The sequence below is a fragment of the Myxine glutinosa genome, chromosome 1 (assembly GCF_964187855.1).
Source record: "Myxine glutinosa chromosome 1, kmMyxGlut1.1, whole genome shotgun sequence".
NCBI classification, from domain to species: domain Eukaryota; kingdom Metazoa; phylum Chordata; class Myxini; order Myxiniformes; family Myxinidae; genus Myxine; species Myxine glutinosa.
This window is the reverse complement of record NC_136261.1, coordinates 154,131,964-154,149,303: the sequence shown is the minus strand read 5'-3', so window position 1 is coordinate 154,149,303 and position 17,340 is coordinate 154,131,964. Positions and strand designations below refer to the sequence as shown.

The 17,340-nt window shown below is 43.2% G+C and overlaps 1 protein-coding gene across 1 annotated transcript in view; it reads left to right on the top strand.

Annotated features, from left to right (window-relative positions):
• WDR19 (WD repeat domain 19) overlaps nt 1-14,413 on the top strand; it is a 185,022-nt gene extending 170,609 nt beyond the window's left edge. Inside the window, exons 31-36 of the mRNA XM_068120441.2 lie at nt 537-655; nt 3,330-3,411; nt 4,194-4,344; nt 4,787-4,910; nt 6,353-6,429; nt 14,106-14,413. Of these exons, the coding sequence (XP_067976542.2) occupies nt 537-655; nt 3,330-3,411; nt 4,194-4,344; nt 4,787-4,910; nt 6,353-6,429; nt 14,106-14,220 (668 nt within the window). The 3' untranslated portion in view covers nt 14,221-14,413. The remainder of the gene's footprint in view (nt 1-536; nt 656-3,329; nt 3,412-4,193; nt 4,345-4,786; nt 4,911-6,352; nt 6,430-14,105) is intronic.
• Nucleotides 14,414-17,340: the final 2,927 nt, after the last annotated feature.

The window sequence follows — 17,340 nt, the reverse complement described above, 5'->3', positions numbered from 1 at the left end:
TTATGGTCAAACTGCCAAAATCAAGACTCTCTGCTCACCTTCACTCCTTCATTCCTCTTTTCTCCCGCCTCTGGAACAAACTCCCTCACTCTCTTCAATCCCACTCCACCCTCCAGGTCTTTAAAGCAGCTGTTCACCACCATCTCTTATCTTCCCCCATCCAAAACCTTGATCTTTTCTACCCCCACTAATTTCACCCCAATCCCACTTTTTTGAAATACCAACTTCTGTCCTGGAAGTCCTTGGTGTCCTTCTGTTTTATACTTCTCCCTCCCCCCCCCCCCCCCTTCCCATGCCTCCTCCCCTCAAGCCCTCTCCCTTCCACACATCTCCCTGCTCTCAAATGTTGTGTTTGTGTGCTTCCCCTTCTCTCCCCATCTTGTTTTCCGCTCCCTCTTTTTATATATTTTGTTTGTCTGGTTGATTTGTTTGTGAAGTAAATGTTAGCTCTTTCACGAGCCTTGATTCAGTATACAAAAAAATGAAAGAGTATGGTATCACATGAGTTTTCCTATCACATGACACGTTGGATGCAGGGAATTATCGGAGCGCACACAATATGCTGTTCAGCATGTACCAGGCACTGGGAGCACAGCAGGCCCCTGCAGAGATGGCGGCAAACCTCCTCCTACTACACAGCTACGTGTTGGTTAAGGTCAGCACTACAAGTGTATCGTGCTCTAATGTATTCTGTTATAGTTAAGGATATTGATGCTCCATTCAATTTATCATTTAATTCAAATATTTCAGAAAAATAAAACAAAGTCGATTTTTTTTTTTTTTTTTTTTTTTGTATGCTGAATCGAGGCTCGTCAAAGAGCTAACATTTATTTCACAAACAAATCAACCAGACAAACAAAATATACAAAAAGAGGGAGCGGAAGACAAGATGGGGAGAGAAGGGGAAGCACACAACCACAACATTTGAGAGCAGGGAGAAGTGTGGGAGGGAGAGGGCTTGGGGGGAGGAGGCGTGGGAAGGTGGGGGGGGGGGGGGGGGGAGAGGTATAAAACACAAGGGGACCGAAATCAGCAGGGTAGAAAAGATCAAGGTTTTGGATTGGGGAGGATAAGAGATGGTGGTGAACAGCTGTTTTAAAGACCTGGAGGGTGGAGTGGGATTGAAGAGAGTGAGGGAGTTTGTTCCAGAGGCGGGAGAAAAGAGGAATGAAGGAGTGAAGGTGAGCAGAAAGTCTTGATTTTGGCAGTTTAACCATAAGAGGGTTGCAGGCAGATCTTGTGCAACCTGTAGGAATATTGGGGGACAGAGCCCAGAGAGAGCTGGGGGGGCAAGGCCAGAGAGGAGTCGGTAGAAGATGGAAAGACCACCAACCTGCCTGCGGTGAGTGAGTGAAAGGCCCTTGGAGTTAGCTTCATCGCGGGAGATTCCAATGATTCTGAACGCTTTGGTTTCAACAGCGTGAAGACGAGCTAGGTGTGAGGCAGGAGCACCAGACCAGAGGGGAGAGCAGTATTCGATAGAGCTGCGGATGAAAGCCTTGTATATGGTGAGGAGCTCAGGTGTGCCAAGGAAGGACTTCGCACGACGGAGGATGCCCAGTCGGCGACTGGCTTTGGAGGCCAGATTTGAAATGTGGTTTTCCCAGGAAAGATCATGGCAAATAGTGAGACCCAAAAGCTTGAGTGACAGAACTTCTTGGAGAGGATTATTCAGAAAGTGGATGGGAGGGTTGTCCAGTCGGTCCTTTCGGAGAGACATCGTAAGAGTGTGAGATTTATCAGGATTGAAAGACATATTCCATTTGATTTGCAACATTTGACAAATATCCAGATTATAATTTTATATGTGTGAAGCTTACCAACGTTATCCTATGTGGAGACCTAGACATAAACTTCAGGCCTCATGATCAGTCAAGTTTCAGCCAGCAGAGCCTGATTCTCTTATCACTTGGCATAAGCTGAGGATGTTGATAGGCACTGAAATTCAAAGACTAACAATCAGGCAAGATTAAAGTTGAAAAGTATGCAATCCACTTTTGGAGGAATATTCCCACTTTGGAGGCTAAATTATAATTAAGGTGAAATTTGGTTTATTATTAGGCGGAAGACAATGAGGAATCAACAAGGAATCAATTAAGTCAACTCCCATTCCTCCTCCACTCCTCCAAAAACTAAATTTTCCCCAAAATACCCAAAATTCCTTGAATTATATTAATTAGGCAATAGCATAGAACTAATCTGTCCCAATACCTGGATTCCAGGATTCCAAGATTGTAGGTGTATCATGGTCGTATGTAAACAACTTAATTGAGATCCCTCATGTGCCGGTTGGTAGAATGTGCCGGTTGGTAGAATGTGCCGGTTGGTAGAATGTGCCGGTGGGTAGAATGTGCCGGTGGGTAGAATGTGCCGGTTGGTAGAATGTGCTGGTTGGTAGAATGCGCCGGTGGGTAGAATGCGCCGGTGGGTAGAATGTGCCGGTGGGTAGAATGTGCCGGTGGGTAGAATGTGCCAGTGGGTAGAATGTGCCGGTGGGTAGAATGTGCCGGTGGGGAGAATGTGCCCGTTGGGTAGAATGTGCCCGTTGGGTAGAATGTGCCGTTGGGTAGAATGTGCCGGTGGGTAGAATGTGCCGGTGGGTAGAATGTGCCGGTGGGTAGAATGTGCCGGTGGGTAGAATGTGCCGGTGGGTAGAATGTGCCGGTGGGTAGAATGTGCCGGTGGGTAGAATGTGCCGGTTGGTAGAATGTGCCGGTGGGGAGAATGTGCCGGTGGGTAGAATGTGCCGGTGGGTAGAATGTGCCGGTGGGTAGAATGTGCCGGTGGGGAGAATGTGCCGGTGGGGAGAATGTGCCGGTTGGTAGAATGTGCCGGTGGGGAGAATGTGCCGGTTGGTAGAATGTGCCGGTGGGGAGAATGTGCCGGTTGGTAGAATGTGCCGGTGGGTAGAATGTGCCGGTGGGTAGAATGTGCCGGTGGGTAGAATGTGCCGGTTGGTAGAATGTGCCGGTGGGTAGAATGTGCCGGTGGGTAGAATGTGCTTGTTGGTAGAATGTGCCGGTTGGTAGAATGTGCTGGTTGGTAGAATGTGCCGGTGGGGAGAATGTGCCGGTGGGTAGAATGTGCCGGTTGGTAGAATGTGCCAGTGGGTAGAATGTGCCGGTTGGTAGAATGTGCCGGTTGGTAGAATTGTTGATCTCAATCCAGTAAATTGTACAGAATTAGACTGTTTTGTTTTACTCTTTTGTAAAAAGAAACTATTGTCGTAAAAAAGGAAAAGATGAAATTGTGGGTGAGAAGTAAAGGATGAAAGGAACAAGTATGCGGATTTTTCAAAATTATTTGCCGGGCTGGGTTTGTGTTTACAGGTGCACATAAAAATTGGGAATCATGTAAAAGGTGCTCGTCTGCTCATGCGCGTCGCAAAGAATATCAGCAAGTTCCCAATGCGTAAGGAAATGCATGCGTGCGGTACATTTACACTCCCACTTTGCCTCATGTGCCTCGATTGACATTTGCAATGAAAAGTGGATTACGCACAACGACACGGTAACCATCGACGGTGTGATGCTGATGTTGATTTTAATGGAATAAGAAAAGAAAAGAACAATCGATCCTGAGATCAACAGCAAAATTATCTCACTTCTTCGGTGGTTTGGAATTGATACGAGGCTGCTTTTTTTTTTGTATACAACATCGAGGCTCGTGGTCGAGCTAACATTAATGACAAAAAAAACAAGCGGACACATAAGACATAATAAAGGGAGCGGGAGACAAGATGGGGAGAGGAGGAAGCACACAAGTGCACTATTTGAGAGCAGGGACATCAGGAGATCTGTGGGAGGGAGAGGGCTTGGAGGAGGAGGCATGGGAAGGGGTGTGGGGGGTGGGAGAGGTAAAAACCACATGGACATAGCGAGGACTTCCAGGAAAGAAGTCGGTATTTCAAAAAAGTGGATCTGGGTTGAATTAACAGAGGTAGAAAATGCAAAACAATATCGAAAATGCTTTAGATATTTTTATTTTGCAATTACTTAGTCAGTTTCGCTTCTTATCATCAGGGTCACATAATGTCACGACTGCCTTACGATTTATTCACATTTTGTTTAACGGCCTGAGAAGGGGAAGCTGTCTGTGTGGTCGTATCGTTAATGTGCCACACATAGTAATCATGTTTCGTAATTGCATTTTAAATTCATAAAAATATACTTACTTTACTGTTGTCTCTGCAGATGTGGTCCCTATCTTAACGTCTACAGTAATGGAATGCCACCGTGCCAAACTGCACGTCTCCTCGTTCTCCTATGCTTCCATGCTGATGCGTCCCGAGTACCGCAGCAAAATAGATGCCAAATACAGCAAAAGGATTGAAGCCGTGGTCAGGTGAGAGCCCCAAACCCAATGGTATTTGAGGTGTGCACTTCATAGCGAAATACGTACTCACCATGAAAACAAAATTTGCCTCGTCTGTAACTGGGTACGAATTGAGCCGATCACTTTCATCCATCCTGGTAGGCTTAGCGGTTGGGGTGCCGGCTTGGGATCCTCGGATCCTGGGTTCGAATCCCGGTCAATCGCTGAATTAACGCCAGGGGGGTTGACTCAGCCTGTCATTCTTCTGAGGTCGGCAAATTGAGTACCAGCTTGCTGGTAATTCCCTGTGTGTCGCAAGGGGCGACTAACAGGGTTGGCGGCAGGAAGGGCATCCGGCCATAAAACATTGCTTCAAAAAGGGGACCACTGTGCCCGAAAAAGGCCAACCCCTGCTCTGCAGGGAAAAATGGCCTCTAAAGGTGGTTTTTCTTCTTGTTTGTTCTTCTGGTAGGCGTCCGAACTCATACGAGTTGGAGGATGACAACAGCCCCTGCCCCTTCTGCAACCACTCTGTACCCAACAATGAGCTGCTCTGCCCAGCTTGTAAAAACAACATTCCTTACTGTATCGCCTCTGTAAGTACTTCAATGAGGAATTATTCCTAAAGGTTTAATTAACTATGTCATGGGAAAGTTTTCCATTTAATATTGCTTGTGGAAGTTTATTTCTAACTTTATTTCGAAAAGTGAATGCAGAAGGTGTTTTGTCTTATTTTGTATGGAAAATGATTGGCAAAAATATTTTTGTCACTTTTCACTATCGTATAGCGCCACCTGATGGAAGCGAGTATCCATAGAGATAGATTCTGATGTACCATGTCCTGTTACAGTGTCGTTGGTGTCGTCTGTTGAAGCGGTTTCTTAGCAAGAGTTATACTGGGTGGTTTGCAATTGCCTTCCGAGCGGTAGTTAGAACAGGAAATGGGAATTTGGTCACGGTGCCAGCATAGAGTCGCTCCTGTTACAGTGCCATTGCTGTCAAAGCAGTTTCTTGGCAAGGGTTATATTGAGTAGTTTTCCTTTGCCTTCCGAGCACTAGTTAGGACAGGAATTTGGAACTTGGCCATGGTGCCGGTGATAGCTCGCCTACTCTTCGTGAAGGACATCGTGGGATGCTTAACCTCCACCAACTAATGTCAGCAAACGGGACCCCCAGTTGAACGTCCATCCGAGGGATGGCATGCACATTCATGAATCACACTGCCTATGAAACACTGGGATGACGGTTTATAGCTGGATCATAATTCGAACCCAAGCTAGACAGCTTAGAAGCATGTGCGTACCTGTGGGCCATCCTACCTTCTACCAGTCCAGACATCACAGAAGTGTGGAATTAACAATGGACGGGTTCTTTGCTAGTTACCACTATTTTGCACGTGATAGTCAAACTCTGCCACAGTCGCTCCCAAGCTTCACTTGAGATTGTCTCGTGGTCACCAGTTATGAAGGTATGGAAATGTTGGACAAGCAGTGTTGATTTTTCTATCAATAAATAAAAATGAAATTTAGGAATGGAATTTTGCACCACATTATTGAAAGTAAATTGCAATGCATCAAACCTGACTAGCTACATGGCCGTTGAGGTAGTTTGTACTCTCCATTAAGGCTGGTTGTGCATTTTCTAATGACTACCGTTCCTGTTTCCGTTCACCTCCATCACTCATCTCACAAAGTCATATGTGTACAAAACTGCTCTGTTTTATGAAACTTTATGCATGATTAATTTTTTTTCCACTTCACTACTTCAAGTAACATCCATCATCCTTCAGATAGGCCAACCAGCAGCCTCTTCCCTCTCTGCAGGCCTTGTTAGAATAGCAAGCTGGTCAAACACTTGGAATATGTCTTTTAATCATGACAAATCTCGCTCACCCTCTCCAAAAGGGCTGTCCATCCACTTCCTTAACAAGTTTACAAGATCACATCAAAAGGATATCAACATTACCTCCCCGAAGACGTTTGATAAAACAGCAAAGAGTAATATGTCACTCTTCTTCACCAATTTTCTGTAATTTCAGGGTCAGCATATGGTTCGGGACGATTGGAGCATATGTCCACACTGCAACTTCCCTGCACTCTACAGTGAGTTTACAAGGTAACTATTGCTAGATTGTTCAACCATCATACTGTTTTAAAGACCCAACATTTGTGTTTGTTTTTTTTAACCAAGAGTTAATTAAATTGACAACCACGTTGAAAGGTAGCACCTTCCCAGGTAACCACTCATGATGCATGGAACTGAAGGAACATTATACATACGAAGAGGCCATTTGTCTCAGTATACCTGTGGCACATCTAAATCCCTGGGATTGTCTGTTTAATTCAGTCTATTTCAACTTGTTCTTGGCTGGCAAAAAAGCTTAGAGGTCAGCACACCAGCTTTTGAGCTGTTGAACCAAGGTTTGAATCCAGAGCTAGTTATAAGCCATCACCCTAGTGTTTGGCATGCGGGCCTATGCCGCGAGTGTACCGTCCCCTTTAGAGGTAACGTTTAACCAGTTGTTGTGTGCATGGGCATTCATTGGTGGATGTTAACATTCTATGGCACCATACCAAAAGAGTCGGCCCATTTTGCGCCAGTGCCATACATAGGAAGTTCCAAATTCCTGCTCTAATTTATTGACATTGTCAGACTTTCAACTTCTTAATTCAATGTGGTTTGTCATAACGACTTGTCAAAATACACATATTTCTGTAGCAACAATGAGATTAAATTCCTCAACTCAATATGTTAATGATAAACCAGCCTTTCTTTCCCATGCAGAGCTTTGAACCCGGCGATGTACAGGTAGTGGACAAAAAAAAAAAGGAAAAACGTGAAGTCGCTTAATTGGGCCACCATGCGGCCAGTACGGCCTGTATGCACTGTGGCATGGAGTCCACCAGCATCTGGAATTCAGCACCATTCTTCCACAAGAAAGTCGATCAACTCGCCCCTGTTTGATGGAGGTGGAAAACGCTGTTTCAGGCGTTGTTCCAGAGTATCCTATAAATGCTCGATTGGGTTCAGATCTGGTGACTGAAAAGGCCACGACATATGGATACAACACCCCCCTGGTGTTGGCTTAGCGGTTAGGGTGCCGGCTTGGGATCCTAGGATCCTGGGTTTGAATCCCGGTCGATCGCTGAATTAACACCAGGGGGGTTGACTCAGCCTGTCATCCTTCCGAGGTCGGCAAATTGAGTACCAGCTTGCTGGGATGAATGATCCCGGTGTGTACCCCGTTTTAGAATAGGTACACCGTATCCCTGCACATCATAAGAGGCGACCAAGGGTTGGCGTCAGGAAGGGCATCCGGCCATAAAAACATTGCCTCAAACAGGGACCCATGATTGTCATGGGGCCCGCAAGGCTAACCCCCGCTCTAGCGGGGAAAATGGCCTTAAAACGATCATTCATATGGATAGTATCAGTCATGCTCATCAAACCATTGGGCAAACACACGTGCTCTGTGGATAGGGGCATTTGGAGGGGGCCTGTCTCCTCTTGCAGAATGCTAGCTATAATTATAGGCCACCAGGCCTGTGCAGCATTTTTATGCCTCCGGTTTTGGGTTGTCCGTCCGTCCGTCTGTAATAGGTTTTTGTTACCGCAGTAACTTGAGAATGGCTGAAGGAATCTAAGTCAAACTTGGTGCAGGTGTGTATAATGAAGTAATGATGAACTGATTCGATTTTGGGGCCAGGAGGTCAAAGGTCAGATTAGGTAAAAAAAATCCTTTTACTATTTGTGAAACAGTGATGGGATTTTCACCAAAGTTGGTAAAGTATGTATTACGATGCAACGATGAGCTGATTAGATTTTGGAGCCATGAGGTCAAAGGTCAGATTAGGTAAAAAAATATTTTACTATGATTTGTGAAACAGTGATGGGATTTTCACCAAAGTTGGTAAAGTATGTATTACGATGCAAGGATGAACTGATTTGATTTTGGGATCAAGAGGTCAAAGGTCAGAGTTTGTAATACGTTTAGAACTTGAGAACGGCTGAAGGGATCTTAGTCAAACTTGGTGCAGATATGTATGCCATAAAGATGAACTGATTATATTTTTGGTCATGAGATCAAAGGTCATGTTAGGTAAAAATCCTGTTACCACAATAACTTGTGAACCAGTGATGGGATTTTGACCAAAGTTGGTCCAAGTATGTATTACAGCGCAAATATGAACTGAATTTATTTTAGGATCAAGAGGTCAAAGGTTAGTTTGTAATACGTTTATAACTTACGAATGGCTGAATGGATCTAAGTCAAACTTGGTACAAGTATAGTATGTATAATGATGTAAAGATGAACTGGTTAGAATTTGGGGTCAAGAGGTCAAAGGTCATGTTAAGTTACAATTATTTTGTTACCGTGATAACTTATGAACCGCTGAAGGGATCTAAGTCAAACTCGCTAGAGGTATGTATGTATAATGATGTAAAGATGAACTGATTCGTTTTTTGGGTCATGAGGTGAAAGCTCAAAGGTCATGTTAGGTAAACATCCTGTTACCACGATAACTTGTGAACCAGTGATGGAATTTTGACCAAAGTTGGTACAATCAAAATAATGACCCATTACTGCACCATAGTCACAAAAAGGAAGCTGGACATTAACAATACACACACACACACACACACACACACACACACACACACACACACACACACACACACACACACACACACACACAGAAGTATGTATTATGATGCAAAGATAAACTGATTTGATTTTGGGCTCAAGAGGTTAAAGGTTAAATGTCGGCATCTGTAATAGGTTTTCGTTACCGCGATAACTTAAGAACGGCTGAAAGGAACTAAGTCAAACTTGGTACAAGTATCTATAATGATGTAGAGATGAACGTATTAGATCATAGGGTCAAGAGGTGAAAAGGTCAGAGGTCCTGTAAGGTAAAAATTATGTTACCAAGCTAACCTGTGAACCATTGATGGGATTTTGACCAAACTTGGTAAGTATATATATTATGATGCAAAGATGAACTGATTAGATTTCAGCATCAAGAGGTCAAAGGTCAGTTTCTGTAATATCTGTCGACGTCGAAAAGTGCCGTTCTATTTATACATGTCCCTAAGCATGCTGGGATGTTACTTGTTTAATTAACGCATGGGCCACACCTGTGTGGAAGCCATTGCTTGGTGTCCCTCATTTCCCCAGGTGTTTCCATTTTTTTGTCCACTACCTGAACTTTCTTCTTGCAATCTCAGGATTTAACGTTTATAATATTTTAATGCTTTGGATTACCATAAGCAAAATATAACTGGCTTGGAGGCATTTCTTTGTTTTTGTCACTTCATGTTCCAAATATAGTTATACCCACCAGAATGGATTTTGGCTAGTCCATTGCAAGTATTGATTCTTGTAAGGAGGGGCAGGTGTGATGTGCATGATAAAAGCCGAGCTCCGGTGACAATGTTGAGCTGCAGATTTCCCATTTAATCAATTTGTCCTTTGCACAAGACTATCATTGGGACTTAATATAATGGTAAATATAGAATTAGTAAATGGTAGAGCTGCGCCTTTAAGAACACAATATACATTTATCTGTGGTGTAGAAATGAAACAAAATTAATAAATTAATACCTCATATCTGGGGTCACTTTCCCTTAAACTTTTTCCTTTAGCCGGGTGTTTGTCATACTCGCCACACTTACGAAGTGTCTGGTACGGAGAGTGAGCAGCAACGGGAATCAAACTCAAACCAGGCAGACAATGAGTCGTCTGTTTGTAACCCCCACAACCAAACAGAGAACTACGTGGATAAACATTTTGTTGCATTAATACAATTGGAAAAGACCTATGTTCCCAATGGGAACTAAATGAATAATTTGAGAAACAAACTCCCTCTTCCTCTTCCTCTCCACTCCCACCTTTTGTTCATATGTGTTCTGTACCGTCCTCCAAACAGTGATGACTCCATTTACATTTCGCTGTCGGACAACATGGACCAACTTCTATCAACTCATCCAAACTCTCTCTTCCTCATATGTGGCGACTTCAACTGTCATCATGCCAGCTGGCTGGATGTGGGTTCATCTCTCACCAGCCATGGCACCTCATAAAGGACTTCTGCGACTCATTGGGACTGACACAATCTGTCAATTTCCCGACCCGGATCTCAGTCAATGGAGTATCTTCTCTTCCAGGCTTGTTTAAGACAAACTTCCCTGCAAATGTCTGCTACTCTTCTTCTGCTTCAATCGGTTCTTCTGATCATGTGCTTGTTAAAGTGGACATCTCTCTGGCCATTCTCAGAGAGCCTCTTCAGCGCCGACGAGTCTGGCATTTCACTCAGGCTGACTGGCACGGTCTGCAAGCAGCCATTAATCATCTGGATTGGTCTCCCATCTCTACTGCCTACGACATCAATTCTTCCTGGGAATTCTTCCAAAGCAAACTCCTCTCTCTCATGCACAGATTTATCCCATCTCGCCTTCAGTTGTCTTACCCTTCCCTCCCATCCATGGTACACTGAATCTTGTGGTGAGGCAGTTGCCCTGAAACAACTTGCCTTTGCCTCTTGGAAGGCAAATCCAACTGAAGGCAATCTCAGTTCCTTCCACCAAGCTCGGAACAATTGTGTGTCTACCCTCAGGAGTGCCAGGAAGCACTATCTCTCCACACTCAAGATTGAACTCTCAAACCTGTCTCATTCCTCCAAATCCTGGTGGTGTCTGGTCAAATCCGTTTCTGGTGTTTGTTCCCCCTCAATCCCTCCCTTACCTCAAATGGCTACACAGTTGACACCGCATGTGACAAAGCTGAATGCCTCAACTCTGTGTTTGCCTCAAAATCTTATGTCCCAAACCCATCTCTCTCTATCCCCACCTTTCCCAGTCGAACCCAATGGCTCCTGGACTCTGTGTCCTTCTCTCCTGACAAGGTGGATAAGTTTTAGTCAAACCTCGACTCTGATTGTGCAACTGGACCAGACAGCATCAGCCCACTGGTCCTAAAATCCTGCTCTGCCGCTCTATCTCACCCTCTCTCTGTTCTTTTCACCCTCTCTTTTGCTCAAAGTCATCTGCTAGCATCTTGGAAATCAGCCAACATCACCGCTTTACACAAAAAAGGTGCAAAAACAGATCCTTGCAACGACAGACCAATCAGCCTGCTCCCAATTATCAGCAAAGTCATAGAATCCATCATGGCTTCGGATATCAAATCTTTCCAATTCTCCAATGGCTTGATCTCCGATCATCAATTTGGACCAGGTCACTCTACTCTGGACATGCTGCTTCTGCTGTCTCAACAATGGATGGAGGTCCTCAATGCCAAACAGGAAATCAGAGCTGTCTCCCTTGATATATCACGTGCCTTCAATACGGTCTGGCACCCAGCTCTGCTCACCAAACTCTCCTCCTATGGTATCCATGGAAATCTCCACTCATGGCTTGCGGACTTCCTCTTTGGGCGTATGCAACGTGTGGCCCTGAATGGATTTCTCTCATCTCCCCTTCCTGTTCTGGCTGGAGTTGCTCAGGGTAGTGTTCTGGGCCCTGTGCTATTTCTGGTCTTCATCGATGATCTTTCCGACTCTCTGGAAAATCCTCTCTATCTCTTTGCTGATGACTCCACTCTCTGCCGCTCCATTCCTCATCCCTCAGATCGGCAGTCTGCAGCCTCCTCACTCTCTGCAGACCTGGACAAAATCACAGACTGGTCAAACAAGTGGAACATGCCTTTCAATCCAACAACTCTCACACTCTTACTATGTCTCTCCGAAAAGACCGACTGGAAAACCCTCCCATCTACTTTCTCAACAATCCTCTCCAAGAAGTTCTGTCGTTCATGCTTTTGGGTCTCACAATCTGCCATGATCTTTCTTGGGAAAACCACATTTCCAAGCTGGCCTCCAAAGCCAGTCACCGACTGGGCATCCTCCGTCGTGCGAAGTCCTTCGTTGGCACAGCTGAGCTCCTCACCACATACAAGGCTTTCATCCACAGCTCAATGGAATACTGTTCCCCCCTCTGGGCCGGTGCTCCTACCTCACACCTAGCTCGGCTTCACGCTGTTGAAACCAAAGCTTTCAGAATCATTGGAATCTCCTGTGATGAAGCTAACTCTGAGGGCCTTTCACTCACTCACCGCAGGCAGGTTGGTGGTCTTTCTGTCTTCTACCGACTCCTCTCCGGCCTTGCTCCCCCAGCTCTCTCTGCGCTCTGTCCCCCTAATATTCCTGCAGGTCGCAAAAGATCTGCCAGCAACCCTCTTATGGTTAAACTGCCAAAAGCTAGGCTCTCTGCTCACCTTCACTCTTTCATTCCCCTTTTCTCCCGCCTCTGGAACAAACTCCCCCACTCCCTTCAATCCCACTCCTCCCTCCAGGTCTTTAAAACACCTGTTCACCACCATCTCTTATCTTCCCCCATCCAAAACCTTGATCTTTTCTACCCCCGCTAATTCACCCCAGATACACTTTCTTTGAAATTCCAACTTTTTTCCTGGAAGTCCTTGCAGTGTTCATATGTTTTATACCTCTCCCACCTCCCCCCAAGCCCTCCCCCTCCCACATTTCTCTCGATGTCCCTGCTCTCAAATGTTGTGTTTGTTTCCCTCCCCATCTTGTCTACCGCTCCCCTTATTTTGTGTTTTATGTGTCGGTTTGACTTTTTGTGTGATTAATGTTAGCTCTTTCACGATCCTCGATCTTGTATACAAAAAACAAACAAACAAAAAACAAAAATATTTCCCCAACACTTATTTTTTTAACGTGGAAAATCCACTCCTATTTAAAAACATAGGGGCATACCACTGGCACTCACCTGGTAGAATAAACAGTATACTGTACTGACTAAAGGTATTTTATACCAATTTCAATGGTTGCTAGAAGACAGGGCAGCATTTAGAATCATACTAACATAATCATAAGACTTTAAACAAACAAACAAAAAAATACCTATTTTGGGGGGCAACCCCCCTGTGGACCGCCACAGGGGCAGACAAATTTTGACACATCACAGGTCGTGGAGGTTGTGGTCAAGTTTCATCAAAATTGATGTTGTTTCATCAAAAATGTTGTGCCACAGGCACAACATAAAAGTTTCATCAAAATTGTGTGTGTAGTTTCAGAGAAGAAAGCAAATACCTATTTTGGGGGGTGAAACCTGGACCCACTTTGACCCCCCATTAATCTCCTTAGACTTCGATTTTCTTAGAGCCGTGAACAAACTTTAGTCACAACATAACAAATATCATTTGTGCCAAGTTTGGTCACAATCCCTTCAGCGGTTTCGGGGAAGAAGTTGCAAGTGTTTACGGACGGACTGACAACGCGCCACCGCATAAGCTCCCCTGAACTTCGTTCCATGTGAGCTAAAAAAAAAATACCACCTTATGGAACATTGTTGAGGAATTGATTGCGTCAAACAAATTTCCTTCTCGAATGAAGAAACACAAGAACCCACAGGCACAACATAAAAGTTTTTGGGTCCATCATGAGATATTCCCTTTATAGCAACCTCAGACAATTATTGTGACCGTGGCCACAGGATATTTTACGTCACCATTACAGGTAGTTGATGCCTCAAACAATGGTGTGCTCTATAATGCAGCACTTTGCCAGAATGAGGGTTTTTCATGCAACCCAAGGAGCTATCCTTCCTATAGTAAAACGCTATACATTTTAGAAACTAAAAGCTTTCGGTAAATATGACAGGGTAATTTGATCAAAGTAACACCATTAAATTATTAATGCGAATGTACCTTCTCAGATTAGATTTGAAGACTGATTTTTGTTTTTTATACCATTCTTCCTCCCTTACAGTTTGCTCAAGACAGAGTCAACGTGCCCCATGTGTTCACAAGCTCTTATTACTGAAGACATTCATTTGATAGCTGATCCCACTGCTTACCTGCAGGCGATTGGCACACATGACTAGCTTACCTCTTAATCTTTCTTCATCCACACCATCTCCATTTCAAGGTGCATTGTGCGATATTTCTGCAGGAAATTTATTCTTTTACAGAAGAAAAGATTTTACAGTTTTAAAATTCAAACAAACTGGCTTCAGGTCATACCCCACCCCCACCTCCTTCACCCGCTGAATAAAGTAGAATTTATTCATTCCTTTATGTGGCTATACATGATGTCATCACTCTTTTCATTGCCAATAATTAGAGGAATGAAAGAATATTTAATTTCAAACTTGTTACATACTCGGATGTTTTATTTTTGCCCATACATCAACATCAATGGAACCCTCTCCTCCATTCTTTCCCAGTGGAAGTTGGAGCTCCCCAAGTCAGTGTTTTCGGCCCATTCTTGTTCCCCATCAATATTAATGACCTGTCCTATATCCTGGAAAACCCTTTCCATTTTGCAAACAATTACACTGTGTTGTACAGTATCCCCATCTCTCTGCTTGGCAGACAACAGCTTTGTCTCTCTCTGCTATCCTTGGAAATGTCAACAATCTCACCCTGTTATTCCAGAATGATTGTCAAAACGAACCCACCTATCTATTTATTTTGTCATCCACGAGAACAGATTGTCCCTTGAACTTCTAGGCCTCACCATGAGCTATGACCTTTCATGGGCCGACTAGATAGCAAAGCTGCCATCCAAAGCCAGCCACAGACTGGGCATTTTCCGCTGATCCAATTCTTCCCTTGGGAAATCAAAGGTACTCATAGTATACAAGGACTTTGTCCATAGCTCAATGGAGTACTACTCTCCATTGTGGGATGGGGCCACAGAATTACATCTGTCTCTCCAGGATTATGTGGAATATAAAGCTCTCAAAATTATTTGAATCTCCTCTGATGAAGCCGAAACACAGGGTATATTGCTCTCACATTGCAGGTGAGTCGGTGGTCTCTCTCTCTCTCTCTGTTTCTCTCTCTCTCTCTCTCTATCTCTGTCTCTCTCTCTCTCTCTCTCTCTCTCTCTCTCTCTCTCTCTCTCTCTCTCTGTCTCTCTCTCTCTCTCTCTGTCTGTCTGTCTGTCTCTCTCTCTCTCTCTCTCTCTGTTTTCTATTGTCTGTGCTCTGACGTTGCTTCCTCTGCTTTATCAGTCTTCCGACTCTCCTCAGCAACTCCAGGATGCATACATTCTTCCAGTATCCCCCTCGTGGTTAAACTTCCCAAATCCTGGCTAACTGCAGACCTCAACTATTTTATTCCTCGCTTCGCCCATCTATAGAACCACCTTCCATGGGCTGTTTTCTCTCACTCTTCCCTCCCGGACTTCAAAAAAGCAATGCAAACAAGCCCACCCATCCCTAATTCTGAGCCATCATATTTATTCCCCACATTAACCTTTCCAAACCCAACCATTTTACTTGCTAGTTTCAGTATTCCTACCCCACCCCTTTTCATATCCTCTTCGTCCTTTCACTTGATGTTTGTCTGACTGTTGGTTGTACCTTGCTCTCCCATGAACCTCATTCCTGTAAATAAAAAAAAGAAAGCAAAAACTTGAAAAACGAAACACCATACTATTTAGCCACATTATTACTTGCATATGCGATGTGAGAAAAGTTTCCTTTTTGCAAAGGTTTAGATTTGAATTAGTCTTTGCCTTAAAACTTTTACTCACATAAAAGTTTCAAACGAATTGTTTTGAAAAATGACATCCCCTTGCCCCTTATTTTAAGATAGGTAGGTTTTCTGCAATATTGATGCAATATTAAAGCCAAGCCTTGAAGGCTGTCTACAACGGTTCATTAAAAAAGTGTAAAAGCAAGATTAAAATAGAGTGGAAAAGTAAGATAAAAAAAGAGTGGGAAAGTAAGATTAAAAAAGAGTGGAAAGGTAATATTAAAAAAGAGTGGAAAAGCAAGATTAAAAAAGAGTGGAAAGGTAATATTAAAATAGAGTGGAAAAGTAAGATTAAAAAAGAGTGGAAAGGTAATATTAAAATAGAGTGGAAAAGTAAGATTAAAAAAGAGTGGAAAGGTAATATTAAAAAAGAGTGGAAAGGCAAGATTAAAAAAGAGTGGAAAAGCAAGATTAAAAAAGAGTGGAAAAGTAAGATTCCCTTTTTATATGTTTCATGTGTGTTCATGTTTTTGTGTTTGATGTTTTAACTCTTACACGAGCCTAACCTTTGTATACAAAATAAAAAAATTTAAAAATACTGACTTGATCATTTTTATTTTATTTCACTTTTCGATGAAAACTAGCCGAGTAATCAGCAAGTGCCACTTCAAAAGGATTTTTAAAACAATGGACAAATTGAAGACAACCATTTCAAATGGCTTTGCTAATAATCAGATTTCAAACGATCTGAAAAGAATCACGTGTAATTCAACCAATAATGTTACAGTACACTTCATTCTTTCATAAAACAACAAAATCATTTTGTATGGTCATCGAAAGCTCATAGCGATGGCATTCATAAAGCGTTTGTTGTTTTTGTGTTCAATTTAGCATACAGATAACTTGTGCTTGTGTATGAAAAGAACTTCACCGTATTGGGAATAAAAAAAGTTTAAAATCAACACTAAGGTGGTACAATAAACGAAACGAGCACGCATTTATCTTTTAAAAAGAAGGAACTCCAAACTGTTATCTGTACTAGAAAATGTTCAAATGCATCCATGAGGCAGAATGGCCTTCAGGGAAAACAGAAAATGTACTGAAATTTCAGTTTTATGTTTGATTTCAATGTTTAATGATGTATTTTCTTTGAACAACAATAATTGATCAGATACAGAACTAGAATGACACTCGGTAGAGGGCATACCTCCGCCAGGCTGACCAGTTTACATATTGATAGACCGCATCTGCATCCGCACTTTAACAAAAATATAATTGACTTATTCTTGTCACCTACCTAACCCATTCACCAAGTTTTGTCATAACCTGTCCACAGCTTTTTGAAATAGCGTGCAATATATCGTTTTTGTCCCGATCTCTCAATGGTGAAAAATCACTTAGATAATTCTAGTACCCAAATCCAGTTTATCATTAAAATCAAAACAATTCGTCCTTGTTGCACACCCAACCTGTTCACCAAGTTTCGTCCAAATCCATCAATAAATTTTGGAGATATTCTG